This window comes from Phocoena sinus, chromosome 19, assembly GCF_008692025.1.
Source record: "Phocoena sinus isolate mPhoSin1 chromosome 19, mPhoSin1.pri, whole genome shotgun sequence".
In the NCBI taxonomy this organism is placed as follows: Eukaryota; Metazoa; Chordata; class Mammalia; order Artiodactyla; family Phocoenidae; genus Phocoena; species Phocoena sinus.
This window is the reverse complement of record NC_045781.1, coordinates 42030665-42045980: the sequence shown is the minus strand read 5'-3', so window position 1 is coordinate 42045980 and position 15316 is coordinate 42030665. Positions and strand designations below refer to the sequence as shown.

At 38.3% G+C, this 15316-nt stretch overlaps 1 protein-coding gene across 9 annotated transcripts in view; it reads right to left on the bottom strand.

The window, feature by feature from the left end:
* The window catches only part of NFAT5 (nuclear factor of activated T cells 5), a 138200-nt gene extending 123728 nt beyond the window's left edge, over positions 1-14472 (bottom strand). For 4 of the 9 annotated variants that reach the window (XR_004347119.1, XM_032614745.1, XM_032614750.1 and 1 more), the window contains exons 1-2: positions 14061-14450; positions 12297-12350 (exon numbers count right to left, since the gene is read on the bottom strand). Coding sequence is in view for 5 of the 9 variants with exons in the window: in XM_032614745.1 (XP_032470636.1) it covers positions 12297-12350; positions 14061-14133 (127 nt within the window). In the remaining 4 variants the exon portion in view is untranslated. Of the gene's footprint in view, positions 1-12296; positions 12351-14060 lie in introns of all 9 variants that reach the window. The other 5 variants (XM_032614747.1, XM_032614748.1, XM_032614751.1 and 2 more) reach the window with 4 other exon arrangements.
* Positions 14473-15316: the final 844 nt, after the last annotated feature.

Here is a 15316-nt window from a genome sequence, read left to right as displayed (position 1 = left end):
CTGCGTGCCTAGAGCCTGTGCTCCACAACAAAAGAAGCCACTGCAGTGAGAACCCCACGTACCACAATGAAGAGTAGCCCCCACTCAACACAACTAGAGAAAGCCCGCGCACAGCAACGAAGACCCAACACAGCCAAAAATAAATAAAATAAACTTATTAAAAAAAAATACTAAAGCTCTCCTAAGTTTTGAGAGACCTTTCTCCAAATTATTTCCATAATTTTATTAACACTTAAAAACAATGATTAAAAAGAATAAAATACTTAAATGTTTAAGGAGTGTAAAACTTATACTCTGAAAACTACAAAACACTGTTGAAAGAAATTAAAGACCTAAATTAAAGGAAACACATCCCATGTTCATAGAGGATAAGACTGAATACTATTAAGATGGCAATGCTCCTCAAACTGACCTACAGATTCAATGCAATCCCTATTAAAATCACAGCTCTCCTTTTTGCAGATATTGAGAAGCTGATCCTAAAATTCAAATGGAAATTCAATGGATCCTGAATAACCAAAACAATCTTATAAAAGAAGAACAAAATTGGAAGACTCACTCTTCCCAATTTCAAAGCTACAGTAATCAAGACAGTGCGTTAGTAGCATAAGAATAGACATATAGATGAATAGAAAAGAACTGAGAATCCAGAAATAAACCCATATGCCTATAGTCAACTGATTTTCAACAAGGTTGCCAAGACCATTCAAAGGGAAACAATAGTCTTTTCAACAAATAGTACTGGAGGCAATTGGATATACACATGCAAAAGAATGACACACCACAGGCTGCACACCACAGACAAAAATTAACTCAAAATGGATCAAAGACCTAAATGTAAGAGCCAAGAATATTAAACTCCCAGAAGAAAACACAGGTGTAAATATTTGTGACCTTGGATTAGGCAGCAGTTTCTTAAATATGACACAAAGCATAAGCAACAACAACAAAAAAGATAAAGTAGACTTCGAGAAAATTAAAAACATTTGTGCATCAAAAGACACTACCAAGAAAGTGAAAAGACAGCTCACAGAATAGGAGAAAATTTTGGCAAATCATATATCTAATAAGGGACTTGTATAAAGAACTCTTACAATTCAACAATGAAAAGACAAATAATTCAATTTTAAAATGAGCCAAGCCTTGAACAGACATTTCTCCAAAGAAGATATATTAATGGCCAATAAACATATGAAAAGATGCTCAACATCATTAGTCATTAGGTAAATATAAATCAAAACCACAGGAGACTGCTTCATACCCAACTAGAGATAGCTATAATCAAAAAGCTAAGAGTGGGGCTTCCCTGGTGGCGCAGTGGTTGAGAATCTGCCTGCCAATGCAGGGGACACGGGTTCGAGCCCTGGTCTGGGAAGATCCCACATGCCGCAGAGCAACTGGACCTGTGAGCCACAATTACTGAGCCTGCGCGTCTGGAGCCTGTGCTCCGCAGCAAGAGAGGCCGCGACAGTGAGAGGCCAGCGCACCGCGATGAAGAGTGGCCCCTGCTTGCCACAACTAGAGAAAGCCCTCACACAGAAACGAAGACCCAACACAGCCATAAATAAATAAATAAAAATATAAAAAAAAAAAAAAAAAAAAAAAAAAGCTAAGAGTAAGTGTTGACAAGAATGTGGAGAAATCAGAACCCTCAAACATTGCTGCTGAAAATGTGAAATGGTGCAGCCACTGCAGAAAGCAGTTTGGCAGTTCCTCCAAAAGTTAAATATACAGTTATCATATGATCCAGCAATTCCACTCCTAGGTATATACCCAGAGAAATGAAACGCCTGTACACCCAAAAACTTGTACACAAATGTGCATAATAGCCAAAATAACCCAAATGTCTATCAACTAATAAATGAATGGATAAACATAGTAGCATGTATCCATCTAATGGAATATTATCCACCCATAAAAAGAAATGAAATACTGATACATGCTACAACATGAATGAACCTTGAAAACATTATGCTAAGTGAAACAAGAAGTCACAAAAGACCACATATTATATGATTTCTTTTATATGAAATGTCTAGAATAGGCAAATTCATAGAAACAAAAAGCAGATGAGTGGCTACCAGGAGCTGGGGATGTGGGAAGGAATGGGGAATGACTGCTAAATGAGTAAGGGGTTTCTTTTTGGGGTGATGAAAATTTTCTGGAATTATATACTGGTGCTGGTTACACAACACTGTAAATGGACTATAACTCACTGAATTATACACTTTAAAACTGTTAAAATGAGGACTTCCCTAGTGGCGCAGTGGTTAAGAATCCACGTGCCAATGCAGGGGACATGGGTTCAATCCCTGGTGCAGGAAGATCCCACATGTCGTGAAGTAACTAAGCCCATGTGCCACAACTGCTGAGCCTGCGCTCTAGAGCCCGCATGCCGCAACTACTGAGCCCATGAGCTGCAACTACTGAAGCCCGTGCACTGTAGGGCCTGCGTGCCACAACTACTGAGTCTGTGTGCTGCAACAAATGAAGCCCACACGCCTAGAGCCGGTTCTCCACAACAAGAGAAGCCACTGCAACGAGAAGCCCACGCACCTCACGAAGAGTAGCCCCCGCTCACCGCAACTAGAGAAAGCCCGCACGCAGCAACAAAGACCCAACGCAACCAAAAATAAAAAATTTTTAAAAAGTTTTAAACTGTTAAAATGATAAACTTTATGTTCTATGAATTTCACCTCAATTAAAATAAAAAGATAATCAGGAACCAAGTCTTTAAGAATGTGGATTTCACCCTAAAGCCCATGGACACCATTACAGGATTTTTAAGTAAGCAATATGATTAGATTTGTATTTTAGGAAGATTAATCCTGCACAACATAGTGCTGTGAATGCCTAAACCTTAGTATATAAATTTAGCAACATCTGATTTGGGTGTTCAGAAGCTTATGCATAGTAATAAAATCCTGGTTTCTTGTTACATCTTGAGTAAGTATGTTTGCCAAATAGCTTACCTGTAGATATAAATTTTATTTTACTTATTTAACCAATACTTATATAGTGCTTACTATGTGCCAAGCATTATTCCAAGTTCTTTAGAAATATTAACTCATCCAATCCTCATAACAAATATATGAGTCTACTATCTCCACTTTATAGAAGAACAAACTGAGTAAAGAAAGGTTAAGTAACTTGCCTAAAATCACACAGCTATTAAGTAATGTGTGTTTTTGAAACTGGGTTTCTATTCACAAGTCAGATAAGTAAGTGGGACTTTGATTTACTTATTATTATCTCTACCACTTTTAATTTCTAAGAAAAACTTCATATTCTTCTATTTCAACTCTTCTGTTTATTTGTTCGCAATTCACTATGCACTAAATTATTTTTTCTGTGCAGAATTTACAGTGTTGATTCTATCCATTCTTGTGAAGTTTGATTGAAAAACATTCTCAAGAAAGTTATTTTTTAGTTTTTATTTACTATATACTATAAACATGTTATTTATGTTTACTATAACAGAGTAGTAATTTGGTTAACTAATTACTTTCTGTTCTTCAACTACTTCATTACCCAGTTTTTTTTTTAAGCAATGAGTTTTTTAAAGGAATTAAGTAGTAATTTTATCCAAAGCATGTTATTCAAGTATTATATATAAATTTCCATCCTGTACTCAACATTATAGGTAAAAATAAACTAAGAAAATGAAAAGTTCTTCAAAAATAATTTTAAAATTATAAAATTCAACTATATGTTTATATTTCCCATTCATTCACTCTACATTAGCCTAATAGTCTAGAGAGTATGACCTAACAATAAAAATGAAAAAGGAATATAGAAAAAAGTCTTGGAGGTCATAATACAATTTTATAAAAACTTACTCAAGTAAATTTTTGATTTACAGTGTTTCTAAAGTACTTATAACTGCCCATTATCTAGGCACTTATAAATTGAGCCTATAATGTTCACAAGTTATAAATTTATAACTTGTGAACATTAATTTATCATTAATTAGCATTTACAGTAGTATTTTTACAGTTAAGCACAAGACAGTACTCACATGGGACAGAAAGCTCATATTGTTTTTACCTAATTTATGCTTAACCTACAGAAATAATCAGAGTACAAATAAGTACATACCCCCTACCTACATACCCTTCAGCTCTATAACCCTCTGAAGACTAAAACTATTTTATAAAGAAAGTTTAAAGTTTTAAACTTCATTTTACATTATTAAGTATAGGGGCAAACTATATGCTCAGGTATACTTCGCACAAAAGTATTTTCCTATTAACAAATAGGAACTTCATATTAACTTCATTCTTCATTCCAGATTGAATTACAAAACCCTTTAAAACTCTTGTGTTATCACTGTTTATTTACATACAATCTCTTTTACTAAACTATAAGCAATATGTGGCCAGGATATATGGGTGAATTCACTTTGAGTGAATGAATAATAATAATATTATTATTATAATATTACTATGTAATACTATAACAATATTATGACTAAGTAACCTTGCAAATAAGCATAAAAAAAATCATCTCTAAAAAACTACACTTGGCTACATTATAGAATATAGGAATATATAAGAGAATAAAAAATGCCTTATTAACTTTATGCCCTTTAAAAAACTAGTTTTCCTTTCTAGAAGGTTATGGTGGTTGAACAACAAAAGTTAAAGAGAAAAGAGTACACACTGTATACTGTAAATATAGTGTGTACTGTATAAATCCACTTAAACAAAATTCTAAAGAAAGGCAAAACTAATCTTTGGTAAGGAAAAACATCAGTTTTCCTGAGGGGCTGGAGTGGGCAGAATTTACTACAAAAGATCAAGAGGTAGCGTAACGGGATGACTGAAATGTTCTGTATCTTGTCTGTAGTGATTACACAAATGCATACACCTGTTAAAAACTCAAGGAACACTTGAAATGGGTGTACCTGTGTACCTCTATAAGGATGGTTTGTTTTTCTAAAAGAGAGAGGAAAGAAAGAATACAAGAACAGCAGAACCAACAAGCAAAATGTAGAGAGTTCCATGAGAAAATGGAGACATGGGTAGAATGGGAAGATTGGGGGAAAAAAAGAGACAGACAGTGGAAAGAAGAACCAAAGTAAATTAATAGGGCCCTATGCAAAATATCACTATTCGTATAGCATTTCATAGTTTTCAAAATCCTCTAACGTTATCTGTTATTCGTCCTCACAACTCTTAGGTAAGCAAGACTGATGACAATGTCTCTGCTGAAGAAAAGGAATGCTTACACGATTTTCCACATGGTCTCAAGGCTTAACTAGAATTAAAACGCAAATTTTCTACTGCCTAACAGAATTTTCAGGAAGTTCAAAAACAAACACCAACCACGACAATAAATAGAACTAACTCCCAATGCTCTGTGAGTACTGCTTTTTCTGTTACTCATCTCTTCTCAGGTTTAGTTACGCTCTGAAACATACCAGCAGAAATAGGGTGCAATGACTTCTATGCTTCCATAAAACTACTGCCAAAGAAATCAAGAGCCCCATGGCATCTTCCGTTTTTAAAGCAGTTCTCCTTAGGTGGTGGCTTGCCCCTCCTTTTCACTTTTGAGCACCATCAACAGTCAAAACAGAGGTGGTTCAACCAGCAGTGTGCTTCAGCTAAATCTTAAAGACATGCACCAAAGCCAGGAAATGATTTGCTAATTTTGAGTGCTAAAATATTCCTAAAAAGGGTTATCATCATAATCTTTACTGATTTTTTGTGTGGCTTATAGAATTTTTCTCCTTACTTTATGGGAACTGTTAAGCTAAAGAAATCTACACAAAGTACTCTTTATATACCATCTGAACAGTGGTGTAATCTTTTTAGGGCCTGAAGTGTAAATGCCAATTATCAAATGTTTGTATTGTAAGAAAGTAAGTACAAACTCAAAACTCTGGGGTAAAATAGTCAAGTTTCAAATACCAGCCTCGTCCACTAGCTATGTAACCTTAAGAAAATCAGTGAATCCCTCTGTACCTCAGTTTCCTCGTTTATGAAACAGGGATACTGATACTATCTCACAGGACTTTTCTGAGGATTAAACGTGGAAAATATCTGTAAAATGCTGGTACACACAAATTGCTCAAAAAATGACTTCAATTATTACTAACACTGAATTTATTATTCTTTATTCTCTTTACCAACACTTTCTTTTGACGTGTCCTACAAAGACTGCTTTACATAGATTTTTTAAAACTAAAACTAAATTTATAAAGATAAGAATAATAAACTTGGCTCACTATTTATTAGTAACTTTTTTGTTCTTGTCTCGCCTTCAAAACCAACTACCAAATTCACTAAAGGACTAATAATAACATTTCTGAATGGGTGGCCAGCAGTAATAATCCTTCATGGCTGGCCAGCAGTAATAATCAGTACCTACTTATCAAATAAATATTAAAAATAAAAGCAAGAGAAAAAAATCTATTTTTAAGTTATTAAGAATAAGTAAAAGTAACTGAAAAATCTCATGTATCACATCTTTAGTTCAAACCATCAAATATGTAGATCCTTCATCACAACATCAGGCTTTATTTACATTTGGCAGCTGAAATCATTACCTGTAGTTAATCCATAGACTATTTCTACCTTTTCATTCAAATACATGTTTATAATTAGTGTATATACCTCATTAGTTTTTTAACCTTGATTTTTATTAAGGCAACAGGAAATAAAAGATGTGACTCTCTTTCATGTAACTTGAAATAAAATCTTAGCAACAAGAAAAGAGAGTAAGATAATAAGCAACATATCTATTGAAGAAAGTCTTTTACTTCTCATAAAGTTAGCAGAATTATCCTGTCACTACATCATCAGGCCCAACTGGTATCTCAGATTAATTTGATCTTTATTTTTTTCTAATTACCTGTTATTCTTAATAGAAAATAATCTGATGGGTCAACTTTCTCTAATAAAAAGTGGTTATTTTTATATATAACTGACCACAATAAGAAATGTTTATCTGTACTACCATTTTCAAGTTTTAGGGGACTCCTGGAATAAATACAGTAGAGTCAAGAATGAATCAAGAGCAGACCAAGGACCATCTGATTAAATATGAATTTCTATCATCTTATTGTAACAAGCAATAGAATTCCAGTATTGAATAAAAATAAAAATTAAAAAAGCAGAGTTTAGGAAGACACAAAAACAAATGATAGGAAATCAGAGAGAGATGGATCCTAGAAACAAAAAGTTGGCAGGAACTAGGTATGATTCTGTCATATGTTTGAAATTCATTTCCATAATTATTTCCTCAATAATATTTTTAGTTTATTAGGTATGGAGCAATAGAGAATACTAGATACTAAACAAGAAGCCAATAGATTACTTTTAATGTTAAATACTTTCAAAAAGTCCTTTCCAGTAAGATATCTTCACACATTTCATCATGTAAGAGTTAATGGCCTGGGGCTTCCCTGGTGGCGCAGTGGTTGAGAATCTGCCTGCCAATGCAGGGGACACGGGATCGAGCCCTGGTCTGGGAAGATCCCACATGCCGCGGAGCAACTGGGCCTGTGAGCCACAACTACTGTGCCTGAGTGTCTGGAGCCTGTGCTCCACAACAAGAGAGGCCGCGACAGTGAGAGGCCCGCGCACCGCGATGAAGAGTGGCCCCCACTCTCCGCAACTAGAGAAAGCCCGAGTACAGCAACAAAGACCCAACGCAGCCAAAAATAAATATATAAATAAAATAAATTTATGAAAAAAAAAAAAGAGTTAATGGCCTAACTACCTTACGAACACAGGCCCTAGGAAAGAAATAAATCAGGTTTAATGGCAATTCAGAAATATTCCATAAAATCAGTAAAAAAAACTATTTTTAGGATTTTCATTTTTGAACTATAAAGTAAAATTATGCATGGTACAATATCAAACAGATTGAGAGTAGTTAAAAAAAAGGTTATTTTCCCCTTACTCAATGTAATATTTCATATTTTCTTTTAATTTGATCCATATGTAATTTCTTAACTCACTTTTAAAAGCATTTAAAAAATTTAATCCATTGTTTTTATTACTTTACTTCTTCCAATTTGCTTATATTATTTTTCCTGTTTTATCTGATTTTTCTACCATCTTATCTTACATCTCTATAGGTACTTCTAGAATGACCTCTTATTATTTGCTTATTTAGCTTAATTTTTAATATCAGTTTTTATATAGCAAACTATATATGCCAAAATCAACATTTTTTAATACAGAAAGTGTAAGAAATGGCACCTTTTTTTTCCTGTAGTTGAACATTTTTTCCAGGTCCTCCAAGAAGAACCCTAGCCTTAAAGTCTGAACACTGTAAGTGTAAACCATTTTATTTTTTAAAAAATATATACAAACTACCTTCTTTAAAGAGGTAGGGAAAATGCAAAAATAGAATCAAAAAGTAAAAATCTGTAGTATATACTTTTGTCCAGGATTTTTTTCTATGCAAGCTATTTTTAATATAATTGCAACAATATCTTTTATTTACTTATTTTATTAGGAGTTTCACATGTAATTATGGGGTCACCAGAAACATTATTTTAATGGCTACATATCATTACATTAAATAGCTAGACCCTTTTCCCATTGTCAGGCAATCACCAAATTAAATAAAACGGTATTAGCAGAACTATGCAGGGTGACGGATGTTAACTAGACTTATTATGGTGATCACTTCCCAATATATATAAGTATCAAATCACTGTTGTGAATTTGAAACTAACATAATGTAATATGTCAACTATATCTCAAGTAAAAAATAAGAAACTAATTTCCTATTTTTTTGTGTGTGTGTGTGTGGTACGCGGGCCTCTCACTGCTGCGGCCTCGCCCGTCGTGGAGCACAGGCTCTGGACGCGCAGGCCCAGCAGCCACGACACATGGGCCCAGCCACTCCGCGGCATGCAGGATCCCCCCCAGACCGGGGCACGAACCTGCGCCCCTTGCACCAGCAGACAGACTCCCAACCACTGCACCACCAGGGAAGCCCTAACTTCCTATTCTTGAAAAGGGGGAGAGGGAGTAGAAGGATCAGCATTGATATGAAAGATAAATGCGAACTGAACAGTAAAGAGATTTAAAATCTATTTTTGAAGCTAAATACCCAACTGTAGGTTTTCCAACCTTGTCTTCCTTAAAAAAAAAAAAAAAAACTTTTAATTTGTAAAACCTATGTTCTCTAAAAAATTTAACCAATTGTATGATAATAATTAAATTCCCTTCACACTGGGCTGAGTTTTTTACTTATTAGATAGAAATCTAGACTACTGGACTTCCCTGGTGGCACAGTAGTTAAGAATCTGCCTGCCAATGCAGGGGACACGGGTTCGATCCCTGGTCGGGGAAGATCCCACATGCCACGGAACAACTAAGCCTGTGTGCCACAACTGCTGAGCCTCCATGCCTAGAGTTCGTGCTCCACAACAAGAGAAGCCACCGCAATGAGAAGCCTGCGCACCACAATGAAGTGTAGCCCCAACTTGCCACAACTAGAGAAAGCCTGCATGCAGCAACGAAGACCCAACGCGGTGGCGGGGGGGATTAAACCGTTAAAAAATACTTTGTTAAAAAAAAAGGAAAAAAGAAACCTAGACTATTGATGCAAAGCATACATACATAAATATTACTAGACAATACTTCATATTATATATCGTAGGGAGTCAGTACAGTATGGTACTTAAGATAACAGATTCTGAAGTGAGACTACCTGAGCTGGAATCTTGGCTCTACAACTTACCAGCTGTGTGACTCTAGGTAAGTTACTAAAACTCCCTATGCCTCCTTAGCTTCCTCATCTGTGAAATGGGGTAATAGTAACAATCTCAAACAGCTGTTATGAGAATTCAGTGAGTTCATATTTGTAAAGTTCCTGGCACATAGTAGGAACTATATAGATGGCTGTTTAAATTTTTAAATTTTTAAATTTAATTTTTCAAATTTAGCTAACATTTATAGAGCTTACTATATACCAGGTTAAATGCTTTACACGAATTTGCCTCAAATAATCTTAACAACACCTCTGATGAAGATATTATTGCCCCCATTTAAAAAAGAAAATTGAAGCACAGAAAGATTAAATGACTAAGCTGAGGTCACACACAAACGTCAAACAAGGATTTGAACCCAAGTCTGACCACATAACCTATAAACTTAGCACAGATTGCTCTTATACACTAGGAGCAGTAGCCTCCTGCTGTACAATATCTTGCTGAAATAAGAATTTTTTGTATTTCCTGGAATACAGTATTTTAAAAAGTAATATAAAAAATATCACTATAATAGAAAAGTATTTATACATGAAATGATTATGATGTCTGGTATTTGCTTTAAAATAATACAGCTTGGGGGGAGGAGAGAGGATTAAAAAAACAAGAGTAGACATACTTTGATAGCTATTAAAGTTTGGTGATGGGTACCACCAAACCCATAAATAAATAAATAAACCCATAAACCCATAAATAAACAAAATGATGTGTTCATCATTTTATTCTCTCCACTTCTGTGTATTCTTTAAAATGTCCATAATAAAAGGTTGAAAATAGAAATAGGGTACATAGATTAAATCCTTTCATCACACAAGCAAACAACTTCCTTATGATACCTTGTATCAAAGATATGAGAACATGACATACTTGATACTTATACATTTTACAACTTATATATAATCAATAAAGGGTGGTATTACTTTAAATAACTGAGTGTCCTCTCAACCAAAATGAAAAATTAGTGAAAGTATTTTGGCATAAACATGTAAATATACATACTAGATTGTTGCCTGCATTTCCATCAACTTGTTAAAAATATTTGCTTAAATAATTAACACTCGTTTTTTTTTTTTTTCTTATCTTTCTCCTGCCTGATAATCTCTATGATTATAACACTCTGGTTTGCTGCCCAGAAAATGGATGAGTTTTTGTACAGACAAATATAACTCCACAACATGGTCACAAATTGAACAATACAAATAGAAACAACAAATCTACTTCACTAAGAAACACTTCTAAAAATTCCTTGCCTCAAAGTGTAGTTGATTTTCATACTAATATATACCATAGGTATATATATACCTATGGACTTTTTATAAGTATAATCAATAATTAATCTGAGAACTTTTATATGCTTTAAATTATAGTTAAAACAATTTAGCTGATACTAAAGGAAAAAAAATTTATTAAGCCAGACACTATACCAGGCATTTTCATACACATTAGCTCACTAAATTTAAGAGATTATATACATTTTTATAAAAGAACAATAAAGTTTAGAGAGGTAAAATCACTTGCCCAAGGTCACAGAGCTAAAGGTCACAAGTAGCTAAATTGGTATTCAAATTTAAGCTTAATTACAAAACCCACTTTTTCCCTTGACATCTACACTCAAGTCGAACTTAAATATTTAGGGCCTTTTTTAAGTGGACCATAAAGTGCTTATGTTACTGGTTACATATATATTTTACAGTGGCAGCCTGGCTTTGGGTAAAGAGCACCAACTACAACACAAAAGCACTGTTTGTTTCTACTACCGTATGATTTTTTTTCCCCCAAGTCTCTTAATTTCAGCCTCAGGTTACTCATCTTTATAATAGGAAAATTAATATCCTTGCTGTCCAGTTCCCAGGATTACATGATTCAAAAATGACATACGTGAAATCACTTCAAAAACTGCAAAAACAAGTAGTCCTTTTTTTGTCTTAAAATGCTAAAAACAACACAGAATAATGTTTTCTAAAGTAATCGTCAGCTGTTTAAATTATACTACACATTCTAACATTTCCAGAACTTTCTAAAACCCTTTTTTCTAAGCATAGCTCCATCATCATCTCTATTACTTGGCTTTCCTTATCCTTAAAAATGATGCAAGAGTAATGACATCAATGCTTCTGTAATAAATAATTAATATGCCATTCTGAAATGCTCAGCATATGAAAGTTCTAAATTCTGACTTTCCAAACTAAATATGTGTTTGGTGTCACTCTTTTAGTTATGTTCATGATCTTAATGTTTGAGCCTTTTCATATTCAGTTTGTTTTGTAAAAACTAGAATCAAGATATGGAATTCTACAGTAGAATACCCAACACATAATTTTTAATAGTTTTGTGGGGTTTTTTCCCAAGGCTTCTCGAAACAGATAAAATAGCTAACAAGGACATCAAACACAGTAACAAAATCCACTAAAACATTCAGCTGCTCTAAAAGAAGGATCAGGCTCTTTAGGAGAAAACTAGATTGTATGAGTTTGCAAAGTTTAACACTTTCTCATTTAAACTCCATTTCAGAGAAAGCCTTTGCATACTCACACAATATGCTTTAAAATGGCACTTTGCTGACCTTCCAATAGTCCAGCTCTATGAAAATTCTGTGATGGGTGTAACTTCAGAGAATCTGAAAAACACAAAAAGCATTAAGTACTTTTTATGCTGAATGACTTAAAAAAAAAAAGCCAAGGATAGCATACATCTCTTATATAATTGTCACGTAATTTTAAGAGCTGAAGTCCCTATTTGTGAATATATTCTCGCAAAAGAAGGCTGAATTGCCTCTACACTGGTCTCTATACTAAGCTTAGATTTTCATAAAGCATTTGTTTCATGGAAAATTATCTGATGATTACTGCACAAATGGTGTTAATGTTTTGACTATTCTTAGCACCCAACTGTACCACATTAGCCCTTCTCTAAGAATCACCTCTAGATATCGTCTCTTCCTTTCTGACACTCAAAACTACAATATTTCCAAACTATTTCAGGATGGTGACTGCCAACTAAAGTCATCAGAGCAACAGACAATGGCTACAGTTACTAAGTAGGACTCTGTGTACAAACTCAATCGTCAGTCTATACAGCACCTTCCAGAGAAAACCACCTCACTCTGATTCACTTCAACGATCTTAAATACATGAATGTGAAGCTGAAGACCCCCTTTTAGCAGGAGGTGGAATCAGCGGATGGATACATCAAATCAAAAACCGAAGAAACCCTGAATTTCTCAGGAAGGAGGTTCACAATGGCACACAATGTTTTTTTTAACATGGTAAAATAGCCCAGTTATGTCTTTTGCGCCCTCCCAGTGATTTAAAAAGTGACTAAGAGTGCAGTGGGAGCATTTTGGTTTGATGGCCCTTGCACAAGGAACCTGTTCTAACACATTCTTGTGGTGTCCAGTATAGGAATTTAATCCCAGTAGCGATCAGCTCAAGTGTTAATATTTTATATCCCGGGAATCCCCTTCAGGTCTTAGCCAAAAGAGTTTTAAAACGGGAAACTGTGTCCGATGCCCCCTCCCTGCAGCGAGCCCTGGAACGGCAACGAAAGAGAAAATTCTCAAAGGGCACGACTGTGCCTGAGCCGGTACCCCTGGGACAGGAGAGGAATAAAACTAATTCAGGGAGAGCACCCCTCTCTTTGTAAAACAGAGGCAGAAGTAGGTAATTTGAATGCCACAGAAGTGCAAAGAGAGGAAAAAAACAAAGAAAGAAAAGGAAAGAAAATTCGGGCTCTTTCCAGCCATAAGATGACGAGGAAAGAAGGACGCCTGGTCGAGGGGGGCCGTCCCAACAAGGGGAGGGAGTGGACTAGGCCGGAGGGAGAGGGGGGCAGAACGACGGCGCACAAACAACCTGGAGAGGGAGAAAAATGGTGACCCTGAACCCAGAACCCGCTCCAGGCTATGCCACCCGTTTGGGGGCAACTTTGCCGGGGACGATGGTCCTGGTAAGAGGAGCCGCAGCAGCCGGATCGCGGCGGCCCCAGCGCGGGGCCCAGTCCGGGGTGATCCCCGAGCCGGGGAGGCCAGGGCCGGCCGCTCGAGGAGGGTGGCGGGGCCCGACCGCCGAGGAGCGCTCAGAGCCACCGGGTCCGCAGAGACCCGGGGGCCGACGGCATTTGGGCCCCTTGCGGCCGGCGGCTCCGCGGGGGAGGGGCCGCCACTCCTCCCTGGCCCTTTCCACCAACCCCCGACCTCCTCGGCCTCTCCCCACCCCCCCAAGACAGGCCATCCCGGCAGGGGCTCGGCAGCCGCCCCCGACCGGGACCCCTCCGGCTCCGCGGGGCTGGGCCTCCCCGCCCCCACGCCCCAGCCCCCAGCCTGACTCACCTCGCGAGTACAGGGACTTGGGCGACTCCAGGTCTAGGTCCGCGCTGAGCAATGAGATGAAGTCCGAGGGCATCGCAGCTCGACCCAGCCCGGCCCGAGGGCAGCGGGAGGGGGGGAGCGGCGGTGGCGGCGGCACCTCCTCTCCGGGACCGCGGGCACCGAACCGGGGGCGGCAGGCGAGGGCGGCTGCCGCTGCCTCCTCCTCGAGGGCAGTGACTTCCACTGAGCCGAGGACCGAGGAAACAGCGTCGGGGTGGAGGGGAAACTCCACGGAGACTAATTTTCGGCAAGCCAGGAGGGGGGTTCAGGGCGGGGAAAGGGAGGGGGAGAGCCAACGGGTCCGTTTCGTGCTTCTCCTCAGCGAAAACTGACGGTCGCTGCCGCCGCCGCCGCCGCTGACAGGAATCTGAGCCCCGCCTCCCGCGGGGCACTGCGCAGGCGCGGAAGGGGGGCGCCCCAGAGCGGGGAAGAGCCCGGGCGGCGCCGGAGGGCGGAGCGGCGCACCACGGAACAGCATCAACAAGGGCTTCGCTTCCTGCGAACCGCGGCCTGGGGCTGCTGTTCCCGAGCTGGGAAAGGTCCCCGCCGGCAGGGAGGGAGGGAGGGAGGCTGGGAGGTGTCCGCGCCTGGGGCCCCGGGGAGGGAAAAGGTATTTGCACCGACCTGGTGGCGGCGAGCCGAAGGCGGCCAGCCCAGCGCCGAGCTGAGCGTAGGAGGAGATAGACCTGGGGAGGGGGGGAGCCGAGGCGTCTGCGAGAAGATGGGAAAGACCCCAGAGCCGGAACGTCCTGGGTGGGCAGGCTTGGGGTCTCGCAGGGGAATAGAGTGTCGACGCTTGCACAGTCACCACCCCTTTGGGGTTTGCATAGCGATGTCTGAATTGAGTTGGTCAAAAGGCTGTCAAACTCATTTCTTAATTAGGAAATGACGGACCATATCCTGAAGACCTCGCGTTATTGGTTGTTTTTTCATTAAAGTACCCTTTCCCCTTCCCCTTTTTTCTCTCCCCCCTCCCCCAACCTTTAGGGGCTGAAAAAAAATTTTTTTTTAAGTCTTTCTGATTGTGCTGGGATGGCCGGGTTTATTCGGTGTGGGAGATGAAAGTCGATTTAAAAATTGAATCATATTAATCCACGTGACTGTTGTAGAGGAAAAAAGCAAACTTAAAAACCATTCTTCCAAACGGTTTTCATTTTTTTACCTTTGGACTAGGCAAGGATGGGGGAAGAACACATTTGAGTTTTTGCTATTCTGTT